General features: G+C 56.8%; 2 protein-coding genes across 2 annotated transcripts in view; one reads left to right on the forward strand and one right to left on the reverse strand.

The window, feature by feature from the left end:
* The window catches only part of HADHB (hydroxyacyl-CoA dehydrogenase trifunctional multienzyme complex subunit beta), a 644,785-nt gene that overhangs the window by 514,095 nt on the left and 113,786 nt on the right, over positions 1-16,904 (forward strand). The window lies entirely within an intron of this gene.
* On the reverse strand, positions 1,898-16,598 carry KIF3C (kinesin family member 3C). The gene is made up of 8 exons (XM_026111261.2): positions 15,030-16,598; positions 11,594-11,695; positions 11,076-11,198; positions 10,427-10,545; positions 8,106-8,222; positions 7,588-7,696; positions 6,920-7,095; positions 1,898-6,126 (listed from the first exon to the last, which is right to left on the reverse strand). The coding sequence occupies exons 1-8, from the start codon at positions 16,440-16,442 to the stop codon at positions 6,033-6,035; spliced, it is 2,253 nt and encodes a 750-aa protein (XP_025967046.1). The 5' UTR covers positions 16,443-16,598; the 3' UTR covers positions 1,898-6,032.

Consider the following 16,904-nt stretch of genomic DNA (forward strand, 5'->3'; position numbering starts at 1 on the left):
ATCTCTCCAGCCTGTTGAGGTCCCTCTGAATGGCAGCACAGCCCTTGTTCAGTATCTTTTCAGGAGTTGAAGTTAGGCTGTGTAGATAATTACCCGAGTCCTTCTTTCCTCCTTTTTAGAGATAATCTTCATGTTTGTGCTGTCTCTATGTTCTGGACCCCTTACCTGTTCTTTACAAATTCTCAAAAGTACTCCCTAGCCGCTCTGAGATTTCTTTACCAACCACTCCATGTACTTCAGTACGAATTTAACCAGACCAGCTGATATGAAAACATCCAGCTTGTAGAAGTTATCTGTAATTTCCTATTTTCTTGTTTTAGCCTGAGTTCCCAGCTCTTTTTCACTGACATTTGTTGTTAGCCATCTGATCGGAGCTGATCTTTGAAGCGAAGACTGAAGCAAAAAGTGCATTAAATGCTTAGGTGTTTTTTCTTTGGTATTATCATTCATTCCCTGGTGTATAGTGAATCTTCTTTCTTTCATCTTCCTCGTACTATTAATGCACCTACAGAATGCCTCCTTGCTTCCCATTTTTTTCCCTCTCATTGGGTGCCTTGTCCCTAATTTTGTCCACATCCCTGTCCTTATGCCCAGGGGCACCCAGGCTGCATTGAACAGGGCTCACAGGGGTTGTTTCCCCAGAAGGGCTGTGGCTGAACAAGCTGGGAGTGCGAGGAAGTTGTGGCTGGAGTAATAAACTACCCTCAGCATCAGGTGGCTACTACTTCTGAAGGGTTTTGTAAACACCGTGACAGGAAGGACTTCTAAGGACGACCTTGAATCATGGTAATTTAATGGCCTTGCAGGGTTTTTTTTTTAATAATAGCTTCCCTCATGTATAAGAAGTGGCATGGGAAAAATCCAGTGGCACTTAGGAGTAAAGATGACCAGCCTCTTCCATGCTTTCAGTATTCATCTTCCCTGTTCAGCTGTCAAAACTCCTGTTTGCACCAGTGGTTCTGATATGTTTGGAAGCCTGTGGGTTCCTCCTTGCTCTCCCTGTGTGCTCTAAGTGTCTTCCTTCATCCTTGCAGAAACTCGCTTCCCTTCTTTTGCTTTTACTCCCGGTCTGTTTGCTCCTTCCTCCTGCCTCCCTCCACAAGAACCACTCCCAGCACTGCGCAGGACCTGCATATGTGTCCGGCCATCCCTCCTCCTGTGCCTGACCTCTGTCTGCCTGCACGTGCTTTGCCCCGAGCAGGGTGTAGACCATTCGCTTCAATCTATGCTGGGAAACCAAGTGCTGGGCCTGTTCCTGATGCTGTTACCAAGTTGGAAGGAAGTGGGCAAGCATGTAAAATGAAATCCTCTCTAAATCAACTTACCAGTTTCACGTGGGCCTCTCCATACCCTTCAAGCTCTTGCAGCCGCGCTGGTTAGATGTATCCAGACTGCCTATTCAGAATGATCTCTGGCCCGTGCTAATTGCTGAACCCTGTCTGGAGGTGGTCTGGGAGAGTGCAGGTGGCCCAGGCCACGTTGTGCCAGGAACAGGCTAACTTGGGGTCATAAATGATTCAGTTGCAGTGCTCATGCCCTGGCATGATTTTGTTAGCAGCATAAAAATAGCTTCTGTGGCTTAGATGTTGTCTCACTGAAGCTTCCTGCAAATTACAGTTGCTTTAGTGCAAATGCTGTATCATATATGAAAGAGGAGGAATATATGGAGAAATCAAGCCAGCCAGGCAACGTCACCCCAGCTCATGCAGAAACAAGAATCCTAATCCCAAATCTTTGCCCTAAATGCTTAGACAAAGGATCTGGGATTCCTCTGAGCAAGCCACCTGCTACGTGATGTGGAACTATGCTTAGTCAGGCTGATTTATCAGTGATTGCATCACGATTCCAGCGGGTTCCCGCTGAAAAGAGCCGCGGGTGAATGAGGCGAAAAGCACTCTTTGCAATGATGCTCATTCCTTTATTGTTGTCATTGCCGGTTTTTCGAAAGGTGCTGGCGCTTTCTGTTCGTTTCCAGCACGGAGTCAAAGCTACATTACAGAATATTGAAGAGGTGTCCATCCAAAGCCAGCGGGGGTGTGAGATTAATGACCTCTCTCCGTACAGTATGTATAATATATATATATTTATAATATGTCCTGTATATTCATATGTATAGAGTGACAAGGATGGGCCACCATACAGTAAACTTTTGATTTCTAAATAAATCACCATAGCAACAGGCACAAAAATTTGGTCCTAATCAAGGCCCTCACCTTGTCAATCAATCCAAAACACACCCAGAACCCACCCCCTGCAAAAAAATCCAAATCTGAAACAAAAAAACCTAAATAAACAATGAAACAAAAAAGCCCAAACCCAGCCCACTAACCCCCTCTGGAATTTGCCCCCCTGTACAGTCACTCACATTGAAGGTAAATAGATCCCTTGGCTACACACCCGCGCACACACCCGCACACACCTACACACATTCATATGTAAATACACACACGCCAACATACAAAGAACAAAGAACATTACAAATATACATCTGAGGTTGCTGCAGCGATGCAGGGAGGCTGTGGAGCGACCCAGCCTGTTGTACCAAGGCAGAGGGAAGACACCGCTGCTAGCTCGTTGGTTCTCGTTTTAAATAGTCACTATATATCTACAACCTTCCTTGGGTTTTGTGCTAAGAAGATTGTGAGGTTATTGGCAGCAGTGGATAGAAGGAGAGTGCACATGAGATTTTCAGACCCACACGCACAGCAGATGTGTCAAAGCAGCACTTGGACATCGAAAGCAACTCACCCCTGTTCCCTGCACACGGATACCCCCACGTGCATGCATACAGCCGCATACGCCTGTCTTCACACCATCAAGAGGGGACATCTAGCTGTGGGGCCTTCCTAGACCATAAAAGCCCCCAAAGCCAAACTCGGAGCAGGGCAAGTGATGCATCCTAACACCCACAGGCTGTGTCAGATCTCCGATGCCTGTCGCCAGCCAGGAGGGGTGTCCGGTGGGCCGACTGTTGCAGCTGGGAGGGTTTCCATGTGGATCCCATTGTGGTCACAGTCGGTCAGAACAGTGTCCTTTGCCATGGCACAGGAAAGTCCCTTTGGAGACTGGGTGCTGTGGGAGACTCCGATGTGGAGAATGATTTAACAGATTTGCAGCCCTACCAGAGAAGGTGTCACCACGTCAGGCCTCAGCTAGCTCTCTATCTGGCTGAAGGTGAACTTCAAAAACAAGGAAGAAGGGAAGAATATTTCTACTGGCTGCCCTGTAGACAGTTTCTTCTCTCCCTTAGGTCTATACTTTCCGACCCTTACTCCCAGAGGATAGCCTGAAAGTGAAAGAGAGGAAGAACCGGGTCTCTTTGGTCCAATGGGTTTTGTAAGTTCTAGAGCAAAATGCCTCATGTGATGTATATCAACATTACAGTGGGTATTGGTGGCATTTGTGGACATAACTCACCACAAGCCATGAAAGACAACAGTCTTTCACGCCTAAAACTCTCTTCCTCGTGCATCCTTCTGCTCCAGCTGTGAAAGGGGACATGCAGTGGGACAGGCCAGTTCCCTGGCCATGCCCCATGCCGAGGAGCGCTGGGTGCTCTTCTTCCACAGCGACTCCCTTCCCTACACAACCGTGCAGCCTCGCTCCTGCAGGACCTGCATTCGCTATGCAGTTCCTTGTCCGCATGCAGGCTTTCAGGGCAAGCTTGTATTCGGATGGAAACCCATGAGACAATTCAACACCCTACCAGACTGTGGGTTCTTTTAAATAGCAGGGGGCTTTGCAAGGACAGGCCTTTGCTCTCCAAAGCTCCAGTGCCTGGGACTCGGCTGCTCTGTCTAAACTGAACAGGCCTCGTGGATGGAGGAAACAGAACGAGCTGCTGCTTGAGAGAATAAGTTCAGTCCTGGGAGGAGGGAGCAGCCTACGGCCTCTCAAAATAACCTGCAACTCAGTTACCTCCCTCTGGAACAGGAGAGAAGAAGGACAAAGATTTCAAAGAGGCAGAAGGTGTTATGGGATACAGGCAGGGAAGGGAAGATGGTGGCACAGGGCAAAGATCAGGAATGCAAGGCAGGATGATGTTACAGCAGGAAGGGGAACAGATTCTGAGGAAGGAGAAGAGATCCCACAGCAGAGCAGAGAAGGTGTCAGAACAGCTTGAAGGCCTGTTCACCGCACAGCTCAGCCACATGGACAGTGCTGCTGGGACGTTCTTTTAGGTGTGATTCACACTGGTCTAAAGTAGATGCAATCGATGTCTTCTGTCCGCCTCACTGCCTCACACCCCTCCCTTCCTCCCGCAGGGCCTGAAGAGGTCCTAGGTGCAGGAGGCACCGGTCTGAGTTATGAACAGTCCTCAGAGGGAAATTCTCTTGGTCTCCAGAAAACACAGTCCCTACCTGTACTCTTTTCAGATTTGCCTCCCCAGTGACTCGTTTCAGAATACATCCATTTCAAGACCCATATCTTCCCACATGAACCAGGTGAGTCATTCCCTTATTCACCGGGATCTTGTAAAACAACTTGATCTCCCCCATCTCCACACACCTGAAAACCATCCCAGGTAGATTGCTGCTTTCTATGCCCAATTTGCTGGCCTGGCACTTCCAGAGGTGGTTTTGAGCAAGGACCCACCTCCCATGAGTTGAATTTTTGAAAGCTGAATCACTCAAGAGCACTGAATGATGCCCTGGCAACCATTTACGCTGTTGCCTGGGATGGGTTTTAATTTTCTCTGCTTTGTGCCAGACAGTTTCCTTATTGTTTGCCCCTCTCTCATCCATCTCTTCCTTGTCCCTCTCTTATCCATTACCCATTTCATATCCACTACCTCCCCCTCCGCAGCCCACGCAGTGGCCGGAGAAGTTCTCCAGGCTGTCAGGGGAATGCTGTGTAATATTACCCAGCCCAGAGGAGAGCCACTTGTCCTGGCCTCACCATTTTGTCCTGCATTTCTTCATTGCCTTTAGTTGCCAGGATGGTGGACCACATCATCTCTGGTCTTACTTAGTTAGATAATGTTGCTCCCCAAACTATGTGTTGCTTTGGGAGGGGTTGGTGGAAAGGGATGGAGATTTCCATCCACTGTTCTTGCTCTAAGGAGCTATACCCCCACTTAGTCAGGGACTGAAGCAAGCTGCATGTCAGGCTACCTAACAGGGCCGGGCCAGCCATCTCCAGAGGGTGGCACAGATGAGCAACGTCCCAGGAGCACTGGGACTGACCTCGTTTGGTTAATTTGCAACACCTCTTGGTGGATTGAGCTGGCATTCACAGAGTGACAGTCCTGCCCAGAAGTCAGTGAGATGTCACTGCTGCCACCGCTGTGGATGCAGCATGGAGAGTCTCTCTCGGTCTTTAACAAGCCCAGCTTAAGGTTCTACAACCAGGAAGTCTCCAAATTCCTGTAGAAGTTGCCACGACCTGATGCGTAATCCATATGGGAAATCCGGTGGGATCCAGCAAAGCAAACGGTAGCGTGGAGAGTTCTGAGTTGTCTCATCTCGTGCCAAAGCCATCAGAGCGAGGGAGCTCGCTCTCGTCTGCTCTGAGGAAAACAGCGGTACATCAGAGGTGAGCAGTACGTCGGTGGCACAGAGGAAACGCAGCTTGCACTCACACCCCCTCCAGCTGTGTTCCCGGTACCGGTGCCGGTGCTGCACGGTTGTTTCCAGTGTCGTAGGGAGGGGGTAGGAGCTGAGACTACCAGGGAAATCGTCTGCATGGTGCCCACCGCTAGCCTTGGATGTCCTGCAGTCTGAATGCGCCTCCTGACTCTGCATCATCAACCACTCCATAAATAAATACATTAAATAAATAAAGTGACAAATCCAGACGGAGGTGGGGGGTGAGGAGGAAGGAGGAGGCAGCTCTCGTCCCCCGGGAGCTGTTTACGAGTGTCTCACACAAACACACGCGCACACAAAGTAGCTGAAGACAAAGACGAACGGGGACTGGTGGAGATGTGGCCAGCTGGGGCCCCTTCCTTGGCCTCTCGCTCTGGAAGGCGGCCACCAACGGGGCGTAGTCCTTGCTGTGTGAAGGTGCGGGGGACGAAGGGGTCCCGGATGTCACTCCTGAGCTGGCATCGCGGAGGCGCGCGGGGAGCTGGAGGTGAGGGAAACATGCGTGGTTGAGGACGGCAGTGACCGGGGGGTCTGGCACCTGGAAGGGGAGGAGAAAAAGAGAAAACTTGTTTTCCTTGTCCTTCCTCCGTCTCTTATTCTCCCCTTCTGCCAAAAGTCCAGCCGTTTTCTCGGTGATTTGCTATACAAGCAGCATCAGGGGAAATCCACAGCACAATCCTTTGCATTTCTTATATCGGTGTCCTGCTCCTAATACTCATTTAACAACCATTACAAAAGTAATGCTAACCGTGTTTTAAATGTAATTACACACGAACAGCTCAAGGCTGCAGGAATTAGGGGAATAGGTGATCCTGCTGAACAGTAATTTAAACGGATGAATGCAAATTAGCTGTGAGCATTCACGTTCCCAGATTTGAAAATTCTGGCCCAGGCCTTGCACTGCTGAGTCTGCCTCAAAATAGCAACGGGAAATGGTTTCCTGTAGCACGGTGCTAGCACAAACGCTGTCGTCTGGCAGCTCTGGGGAGACATCCTGACTTTGGCGAGCGTGCCAGATGAGAAACTAATTAATTAGAGCCTGACTCACAGGTCCCAGGTCGCGGTGGAGGAGAAGGCGTGGCAGAGGGGACAGCTGCTGAGTGGATGGGTCTGTGGCCCCCGAGCTGAAAAGGCCCGGGGTGGGGATGGTTGGCGGGGGGATGGACACGGGGCCGGCTGGCGTGAGACACCGTTCCATTCCCAGCGCCAGGGCCCACAGCTGCCTCCATCTTTGGGTTTGCAGCTTCTTCCCTTTGTGTGTCCCCGGCCCGTGCGCTCCCCAGCATCGCTCTGTGCCATCAGTGACGTCCACCGCCCCGGCGAGCACTTACCAGGACCTGGACTTCCTCACCCTGGAGGCTGCTGGCCGTTCCAGGATGCTGTCCAGGTGCATCAGCCGCTCCAGGTGCAGAGCTCGCGGGTCCTGCTCAGCTGGGTCCCTGCTCCGCTCAAACTCAAACACGGCTGGAGGGGAGAGGTCCAGTTCCAAGAACATGATGTTCTCAGCCTGCAGCAGGACGGGGCAAAGAGAAAGCCAGCATGGGAAATCACCGCGTGGCAAAACACGGTACCGACTGAGGCAGATCAACACTGCTGAGAGAAGCCGAACTACGTGCTAGGGAGAGGGAAACTCTTCTGATTAGAGCAGCAGCAAGGCAAGCCCTGAAACTGGGCCCAGACTCCCTGGCCTACTCAGGCTGTTCAGGTCTTTCATGTTCCTGCATCCAGCAGAGAAAAGACCGAATGTCCCCACCCTTTCAGACGAACCCCAAGAGCTGCCTGAGTCAGTGAGCCGGCAGTTCAAGGTTGGTCAATACGCCCAGCTATTGATCCTGCCAGATGAGGTTGAGGTTTCTGAAGCTGGGAGTTTCATCCAAGTGTTTCAGATTGTCACAAGCTTATTTATTCCATCCACCCATCCATCCATCCATCCACCTGCTCCTCCCATGATCAAATGACTTCTTGCCACCCAGGTGTGCACCAACGTCCTCTCACTTACCCGGTACCGGGGATGGGACCCCATAGCCATGGCCACGCGGGCATATTGGCTAATGGGTCTCTTGTAGCCCACAGCTGACGTAGGCCTCTTCTTCATTTGGTTGCTGTTTCTAGAAATAAATTGTTAAGAGAGGAACATGTATTAGAAAACAAGAGTACCTCCTAAAAACTTGCCCAAACCATGAAGAACTAAGCTTGTCTACAGCTCTCTGGATTAAAGATACTGAAGAACAGCCCTTCCTGGCCTTCCTAGCACGACCAAGGCTGGGCAGAGGCGGGAGTGGATTGACACCAGCAGAGAACTGCAGTATTTCCCTGGATCCCTGCTGTCACCACACCCCCAGGTCCCAGGTCATCCCTAAGATGTCCCACCGGCGCGGGTGGAGGCCCAGCCCAGCTCCTTGCACCCCTTCTCCAGAGCTTCCCCCGAGGTGCCAGGCTGGCAGCCAGCACGGGGGCAACGCTGCAGGGAGCGGTGCGGGGGGCTGCGTTTCCCCCCCACCCCGGGCCCAGACGTACCCTCCGGCAGGCACAAGCGGCTGAAACTTCCACTGGTCCTCCTCACAGTCAAAGTACAGGCGGTTCATGATTTTGTTCTTCTCTTCCGGTGGGATGAAGTTCTCGATGATCAAGTACCTGAGCAAGCAGCACGTCAGGGGAGAGAAGGGGCAGGAGAAACAGGGCGGGAAAGGGCAGGAGAGGAAGGAGTTAATATGACAAATAACAGAAAATAGGAAGGAAAGGGAGAAGAAGGAAGCAGAAAGGAAGGCGAGGGATGTTCAGAAAAAGAGGGAGATGGGCAGGGAGATAGAAAAACAGCCAGAAGATGGTAAATGAGTGCAGGGTGGGAAAGGAGGAGGGAACAGGTGGAAACAAAGAGGTTGGAGCAATAGACACAAATGGCAGAAAGAGAGAGGCAGCGAGCGAGACGAGAGAGGAAGGGCAGAGGAAGACTATCATTCACAGACGAGCAGAAGAAATACCATCGGCTCTGAAAGCTTTGCTTTCCGACAACAACCCTGCATTTCCTGACCACTCCATTCCCCTACACGAGTCCCCAGGGCCGCTGCAATATTCAGCGCACGTTGCCTGGCACTTTGCAGCCTCAGAGCACTCTGCAAACACGGAGGCTCCTTCACGGGAAACCCCCCGCGGGCAGACACAGCCCCCCGGAGCCGGCAGGGACACGCGACGGCGCGGAGACCCGGCTGGAGGCCGCTCGTCCTTCCGAGGGCACCTGGCTCCAGCACCCAAGTGCCTCTATCGGCGGCGGGTTGAGCTGGCTCTTAGCCGGCAGCCAGTTCCCCCGCTCATCCATTTATCCCCGCCTAATTCACATGCAAAGCGCCAGCCTGTCCAGGCCGGCTCTGGATACCAACCGGTAAAAACCTCCCAATCCTCCCCGGGAGCAAAGCTACCTTAATCCTTGATCGCTCGCCCAGGTCGCTAAGTGAGTCATGTAAACTATATTGGGTAAGGTCAGAATTACAGTGACCTGCCTAAATCAGGCCGAGGAGTCACTGCGGCTCTCGCGCCGGGCCAGCAATGTCATCCTCTAAGCGCCTTTCCTCCCAGCCCCACACTGCTCTTTTTGCCTTTCTTTCTTTTTTTTTTTTTAAGGCTTAATTCATTTTCAAAATCCCTTTGGAGGACGGAAATCAGAACAGGTCCTGCTGTCCCAGCAAAAAGCCCTTCCCCGTGTGAAATACAGAACTGATATTCCCTCTTCTCCTCGTACGTCCGAGGGCCACGTTATGTCTGCCAGCTACAGAGCTGCCAGGCCAGAAAAGAGGAAAAAAAAAAAGGAAACCACAATAATACAAAATTTACCCCAAAGGGAGTCTTTTCACGTTTTGGGGGGCAAATTGAGAAGCTGTAGGAAACAGTTTCAACTAGAGAAATTGAGTCTTACTTGAGTTTGCAGGTTTTTAAAAAGCTTTAATCATGTTCGAAGGAAAATGTAGCAAAATCTGAAATGAAATTTTGTTTCTAGTAAAAAATATTTTATCTTGAAAAGGCTAAAATATTTATACTTCTAATTTTTTCAAGATACTGAATAAAATAATTGCTTGGAATGAAAACAAATCCATTAAACATCACTGCTGAATGAAATCGGCATTTCTTGGTGGAAAGTGTCTGGTGGGAAGATGCTGCCCAGCTTTAACGGGTGACGCCGCTGTGCTGGGAGCTCCCGTGTGGCAGCGAGACTGGTGCCCCAGTCAAGAACAGGTCCCCAGCTATCCCCCGTTAGGGAATATTTATTTCCAACTGCAATTGCAATGTCAGTTATCCGATTTATAGCCCACCTTGATTTTACAGTGGCTTTTCTGTTCTTTTGGTTTTTCAAAGTACTTTTAAGTCAGAAGTTTTCTATAACTCACGTGCATTCACTACACCATCGTCCTTTCCATTTGCGCTCAGAAACTCAGTATTGGCTTTCAATGTTTTTAGCACAAACTGTGGTCGGATTAAGGTGTCAATAGGTAGCTGCACTGTCAGAGGTGATTTTTTTAAAAATACATGAGCTACACCAGCTTTTTCTCCCAGTCCAAGTTAGCTAAAAAATGAACCCTAATAGTTCAAAACCTTTTCCAGCAGTTACTTTAGTACTCTTGCCTACAAGTCATCTAGCTTGAGAGGTTTAAAGGCATTTAACATCCTCTGGCATTTAACATCCTCTGCCGTTACTGATAAACTGAAGAGGAGGAGTTTTGTCATCCCTGCCAAGAGGAGCATCGTTCCCTCCAGCCGCCGACCCCAGCCCCCCCCGCCCGCGGGTGCCCGAGGCTGGCGACGCGGCCGTCGCGCGCGCGTCCCCGGGAAGGCGGAGGGACCCCTACTTGAGTTTCAGCTCCCGCGTCTGCTCGTTTTGTGCCTCCTCCAGGTCCTGACGCACGCGGATGTACTCGTCGTGCTGATCCTGGATCTCCGCCTTCACAGCCTGCAGCTTGGCGTAGAGCTGGGCGGCAGAGCAGAGGACTGCGGTTAGCACCGGTGCCCACGAGCAACCCCGAGGATTTTTTTTTTTGGCCCCTGTGCCTGGGACAAGCCTGCAGCCTGCCGAAAACCCCGACGCTCTGGTGGCCTGAAGGAGAGTGGACGAGGCTGCAGCTCTGGGATGGAGCTGGCCCTTCGGGACAGAGCCCAGCTGGTGGAACTGGGCTGGCCGTCCCCGGCTCAGCGGGGACGCGGTCGCAGCACTCAGAGCTTCGTCCAGGCCAGCAGGTCCTGGGAGCAGGTCACAGCGGCCTGAGCAGCCTGTGCTGTCAGCGGTGGCACACGGTGAAGTTACACCAGCCACAGGCCTCCACGGACTTGCAGCAGCCAACGTAAAACACTGCCTATCTGGCAGGAGCTTTGCTGAGCGTGCAGGGAGCAGGCCAGACCCCCCTCCAGTTCCTTACAACGTGGGCCAAGAGGCAATTCCCCTGGGTTGTCATCCCCCCAAAAGCCCCCCCCTCCACCGCCATGGCCCATGGGGTCTCTCACCTTCTTCAGCTTTTTGGTTTTGATCTCCACCTCCTGCTGCAGAGACGTGTAAGTCTCCCTCAGCTCCATGGTCTCCTCGTCCCGCAGCAACATCTCCTGCTGCATCTCCCTCTCCCGGCGTTTCTGCAGGAAGGCGAGAAACGCACAGAGCTCAGCACGGGACAAGGAACCGAATTCCCCTCGGAAACCCTTGTCCTGGAGCCTAAGCCAGGTGCTTTCAAGCCGGGGGGGCCCCTTTTTGGCAGGCAGGAGCCGATGCTCCGTGCTGCTGAGCTTGCCTGGCGCCTGGGCAGAGCCCCAGGACCATCTGGTTGCAGACACGTCCGCGTGTGCTGGGTCCTGGTAGCGTCCGTAAGAGTTTGTCACCTTTTGGGTGGGACACTTGAGTGCTAGTCACACAGTGCCATGCAAGAGGGGACGGGCACGGTGGGAGATCTGCCCAGGAGCACCAAGGATGGGTCTGGCCTCAGGTTTTGTGGACCGCGGCTGGGCCAGCCCCCCGCGAACGCAGCCGTTACCTGCTCAGCTATCTCCTGCCGCTTCAGCTCCAGCATCTTCTGCTGCTCGTTGGTGTGGTCCATGATGTTCCTGCCGCCGATGAGCAGTTTGCTCTCCATGGCCTGGGGGGGCAGAGAGGGGTGGGGGGCGTCAGAGGGTGTCTCTCGCCCCAGCGCGGGCTGCTCCGGTCGGGGAGGTGGGGAGGGCCCAGCACGGGCTCTATCCTCCCCACCGGTGCTGCCGTGACGGCTGGGTGCTGCCGCCGTGACCGTCGCAGCGGGTGCGGACGCTGCGGGCAGCTGCCCCGGGGACATCGCGGCACACGGGCCAGCGCAGCTGAGCACTGACCGCTTTGCGGAGCTCGAGGCTACCCACAGTATCCCCCAGCCTGCGGTGGGGACGTGCCACTGGTGGGGACAGCAGATGCCCTGAGGGACAGGACTGACCTCCAGCTCCAGCTTGCTGCAATTTGCTGAAATTTAAAGTAATGGTTAGTATCTCCGTAGCGCTGTCACCTCCCAAGCGTCTCCCTCACTCATCCTAAGGTCCATCCTCCTTTCCTCCTCCCCCGAGACAAATCTTCATCACCACGAGGGAAACCAAGACTGAAGAGTGCTGGGTGTTTGAGAGCACCTGAGACCAGTCTAGGCCTTGCCAAAGCCACCCGCAGCAGAGGTGAGGCTGGGGCAAAGGCCACTGTGGACCATCTCACCAAGGCTGGAGGCCCATGGTGCTGTTGATGGGTCCCCAATGGGCTCTTTGTGGCTTGCGAGAGGCCACAGCTGGGATCGCTGGCTGTCCCAGCAAAACACCTGGAGGAAAACGCAGCAGGACCGGGATCTCACTGGGATGTGTGCGGGGCCAGGGGGAGGGAAAGATGTGCATGGAATAAACAGCTGCAATAAATAAATGGTGTCTTCCGAAGCTCAGGGGTTTCGAGGAGACCCGGGGAAGGGAACAACCCTCCCTCTGCTCCCTCCTGCTTCCAGTCCCATGCAGGGACGCTGGAGCATTTCAGCTGCTCCTCCGGCCTCGGCAGGCAGCTTGCTTCCCCGGCCGGGGCCGAGCGCCCGGGCGATGGGAGACGCTCCGGAGGGCGGAGCGGCTCCGTCCCGCTTCCTTCCGCCCAGCTGCGAGGCCGCGGCAGGATGCGGGGCAGCGGCTTCCCACCCCGCCCGGCGAATGCACCCGTGTTCCTGCACCCGCATGCATGCACACGCATGCACACGCATGCACACGCGTGTGCGCACACATGCACGCTGCCTCCCTTCATCTACAGCGCAGCTCCTTTGCAAGCACCGCTCGCGCTCGCCCCGCCGACGCCAATGCGAGCAGCGTGATTAATCGCATCCTGCGGGAAGGAGCCGCATCCTGAGCCCGGGACCCGCGCGCGGAGGAGCTGGACCTCTGTGCGCCTCGCGGAGCCCATCCCCACGCGTCGGGGCGGCGGGGAGGGGGCCGAGGCTGCAGCCCCGCGACGTGCCCGCTCGCGCCGGAGGGCCCCGCGCCGTGCTCGCCGCCCGCCTCCCGCCTCGCCGCGGGTTTCCTTGGACTTTGTTATCGGGCCGACCACAAATAATTTCGTCTCTAATTACTCCATCTGGCGACTGCTCAGCCGCGCGGCGCTTAGACTTAAGCACAGCAAAGCCGGGGCTGGGCTCTGTCCCTGGGCTCCCTGCGCCGCGCGGGGCCCCGGCGTCCCCCGCCGCCTCGGCAGCCCGTGCACTTGCAGCCCCACGGAGGGCTGCTCTGGTGCCCTGGGCTCGGTTTTGGGGAGGGACGGGAGTCTGGCTGCTGCCCTGGCCTCATCCTGTCCCCCACGGGACCCCCGGCACCCCCAGCCCCACACCGGGGTGCCGGGGTGGCCCAGGTGGGGCGGGAGGAGGTGAGCGGGGCTGTGCCGGGGCGCGAGGGTGGTCGGTGCGCGTGGTGGCCTTCGCGCCCGCGGGAGGAACCGCTGCTTGCGGAGGACACGGGGACAAAGCAAGTGCTGGGGACAAAAGGCCCGAGTGCGCCAGCGGCAGAGCAGCTCCGGTCCGACCGGGACCGCGCACATCTGCCCGGGTGGGACCAGAACATCTGCTCAGGTGGGACCGGGCACATCTGCTCAGGTGGGACCAGAACATCTGCTCAGGTGGGACTGGGCACAACAGCTCAGGTGGGAACAGGGCACATCTGCCCAGTCAGGACAGCGCACATCTGCTCAGGTGGCACAGCACACATCTGGCCAGGTGGGGCTTCACACATCTGCTCAGGTGGGAACGGTGCACATCTGCCCAGGTGGGACAGTGAACATATGTCCAGGTGGGACCACGCACATCTGCCCAGGTGGGAATGGTGCACATCTGCCCAGGTGGTATGGCACACATCTGTCCGAGCACCATGGCACATATCTGTTGAGGGCACACATCTGTCCAAGTGCCACTGTGCACATCTGGCTGAGGGGCAGCATACACCCACCTAAGCACCATGTTGCACATCAGGCCGAGTGCCAGTGTGCACATCTGTCTGCGTGGGACAGGGCACATCTGCCTGGGCACCATGGTGCACATCTGTCCCAGCATGACGGTGGGCACGGGATGGAGGGGAGCGCCAGCGTGCCCGTGTGCGTGTGCGACAGCACCCGTGCGTGTGCGAGGGCTCCCGCGTGTGCTCCGGGCTCGCCCCCGCGCGCCGGCCGTGCTCCTCGGGCTGCACAACGGTGCCTTTGTGCCGGCGCCGGGCGCGGGGGCGAAATGCCGCGATGGTCGTCCAGCTGCGCGGGGCACGAGCGGCCCGGGAGGGCGCGGGGCCCCTCCGGCCCCCCAGCCACCGCCCGGCCCCGCGGTGCGGCCCCGGGGGCTGCGGAGTCACCGCCTCCGGCCCTGCCGCGTTCGTTACTCAGCAGTTCCCGGCCCGCCGTGGCCCCGCGCCAGCCCTGCCGCACCGAGCCGGGCAAGGAGCCGCCGCGGGACGGCTGCCAGCGGCAACCTGCGCTTCAGCACAGGGGACGAGCCCGCGGGGACCCGGCCTCCGCGCCGAGCCCCGGCCTCCGCCAGGCGCCCGGGCTGCCGCCGGCACCGCGAGGCTTGGAGAAAACCCCGAGCAGATGTGCACGGTCCCCCCTGAGCAGATGTGCACGGTCCCACCTGGGCGGGCGGCAGCCCCGGCGCGGCGGGGACCCCCAGGGCACCGCGTCACCCGGGGCGCCCGGACGAACGCAGCGACGGAGGGGCGGTATCGGACGCTGGGGGTCCGGACGCCTGGGTTCCTCCGTCCCGTGCCTGCGCTCACGCTGACCCCGCGGCCATGGCATCCCCGCCGCAGTGCCGGCCCCTGCTCCACCCCGGAGCCGCGCCGGTCGCGGGAAGGAACCCCCTGCTTGAGCGCCTGGTCGAGCCCCCCGCTCGGGTCTGAGGGCAACGCAGGTCCCATCCCCACGTCAGTCACAAGCACCTGGCGTGTGGCAACACCTACCTTGTACTTGGTGGCCAGTAGCTCCGTGGCCTCCTGCTCCTTCCGCAGATCCTCTATCATCTTCTCCTTCTCCTCCAGCAGCTTCTGCTTCTCCTCACTCACCAGGCTGTGGTCATCCTGAATAGCTGCTTTCTCCTCTTCCAGCCTCTCCTTCTGCTCCTTCAAGTAATTCTCCATGTTCTTCTCCAGGCCGTCCTCGTTGTCATCCTCCCCTTCGTTCTCCATGGCGCTTTCTCCGTCCATCGCTTTCTTCCTCCGGCTGCTCCTTCTCCTCTTCTTCCCCAGCATGCCTCGTTTCTCCAGCTGGGCTTTCAGCCGGACAATCTCCTCCTGAAACTCCCGCAGCAAAGTGTCCTTGGGGTCCTCGTTCACCCGGGGCTTGTTCTTGATGTTCTTGGCCCTGTTGGCAAACCTGAGGGTGGAGAGGCTCTCGTCGTAGCTGTGAGAAGCTGGGCCCAAGGTGGCCACCATGATGGTCTTGGCGTTGCCCCCCAGGGAGTCCTGCAGCAGACGGGTCAGCTTGGAGTCTCTGTAGGGGATGTGCGTGCTTTTGCCGTCAACTAGAGCCGAGATGACGTTGCCCAGGGCGGAGAGGGAGAGGTTGATCTTGGAGGCTTCCTTGGGGCGCTCTCCGTGGGCGCCCATTTTGCTCTGGCGCTCGCTGCCGGCAAGGTCCACCAGGTTGAGCTTGCCCACCCGGATGTGCTCCTCACCGTCCAGCCCCGTCTCGCTGCACTCGATGGTGATGAGGAAGATGGCGTGGGAGCGGGAGCTGTACTCGTTCATGTTGGTGCTGCCCACGGACCGGGTCTGGCTCCCCAGGTTCATGACGTGCTCGATCTCCTTGACGTTTTTCGTCACGAAGGAGGAGAGGTCCTTGATGTAAACCCCCGTCTCAGGGTTCTCCTTCAGCTCCAGCTTCTTGTTCTGGTCCTTTGCCAGGAGGTCTCTGATCTCCTCCTGGTAGATCTCCAGGTACGAGGCCCTCACAAGGTACTGCTGGTTCTGCGACCGGGAGATGTGGGTGAAGATGTGCTCGAAGGAGATGGGAATGATGCCCCTCTTCTCCGGCTCGGCCCAGGCCCCCTGCATAGTGTAGGTCTTGCCGGTCCCCGTCTGGCCGTAGGCGAAGATGGTCCCGTTGAAGCCCTGCAGCACAGAGTCTATGAGCGGCCGGACCGTCTCGTCGTAGAGGTCAGCCTGCTTGGAGCTGGCGTCGTAGACGGCGTCGAAGGTGAACGTCTTGGGCAGCTCCCCCGGCGAGGCCCGGGGGTTGCGGATGGTCACTTGACCCAGCTTCACGTCCATCTCCAAGATCCTCTCGTACCCCGCCGCCTCCTCCTTCCTGCTCATGGGGCGGCAGCGGGCCACCACCTTGAGCGCCTCGCTGCTCCGGGGTCTGTTGGCCATCATGATGCTGCGGCTTCCCGACGGCGTTAGGAGACGGCCGATCGCCCCCGGCCACTCCCCGGGAACGGGCAGGGATCGCAGCCCGGCGCCTGCTTTTCCGGCCGCCGCGGCGATCGGCCCCGGCGTCTCCCCCGGCGCCGCACAAAGGACGCGGTCAGGCGCGCGGCCCCGGCAGCATCCCGCGGCGGCGGGCGGCCGCCCTACCGGCTCGTCGCCCGCGAGCTGGGCGTGGGGGGCCCGGGGCCGCGCGGATAACGGAGCCGGGGCCGGCGGAGACGGAGACGCGCCGGGCTTCGGCCTCACCTCTGCTCCCGCTAGCGGCCGGGGGCCCGGGGGTGCGCGGGGCGGGGGGCGGCGGGCCGGGGGCGCCTCGCCTGCCCCTCCGGACACCCGTTCATCGCGGCGCAGCCGCTGCGCCCCGGCCGTGTGCGAGAATGAGGGAGGAAAACAGCGGCGAGGGGAGGG

The sequence above is a fragment of the Dromaius novaehollandiae genome, chromosome 3, assembly GCF_036370855.1.
Source record: "Dromaius novaehollandiae isolate bDroNov1 chromosome 3, bDroNov1.hap1, whole genome shotgun sequence".
Lineage (NCBI taxonomy): Eukaryota > Metazoa > Chordata > Aves > Casuariiformes > Dromaiidae > Dromaius > Dromaius novaehollandiae.

Bases quoted from the DNA above. Each gene is read 5' to 3' on its own strand.
- KIF3C (XM_026111261.2), bottom strand. From the start codon at position 16,442: ATGATGGCCAACAGACCCCGGAGCAGCGAGGCGCTCAAGGTGGTGGCC. The intron at 8,223-10,426 runs GTAGGGGTCCCT...CTGCTTGCTCAG, and splicing joins ACGCGGGAGCTGAAACTCAA to GTACTTGATCATCGAGAACT. The intron at 7,096-7,587 runs GTAAGTGAGAGG...GTCCTGCTGCAG, and splicing joins GGTCCCATCCCCGGTACCGG to GCTGAGAACATCATGTTCTT.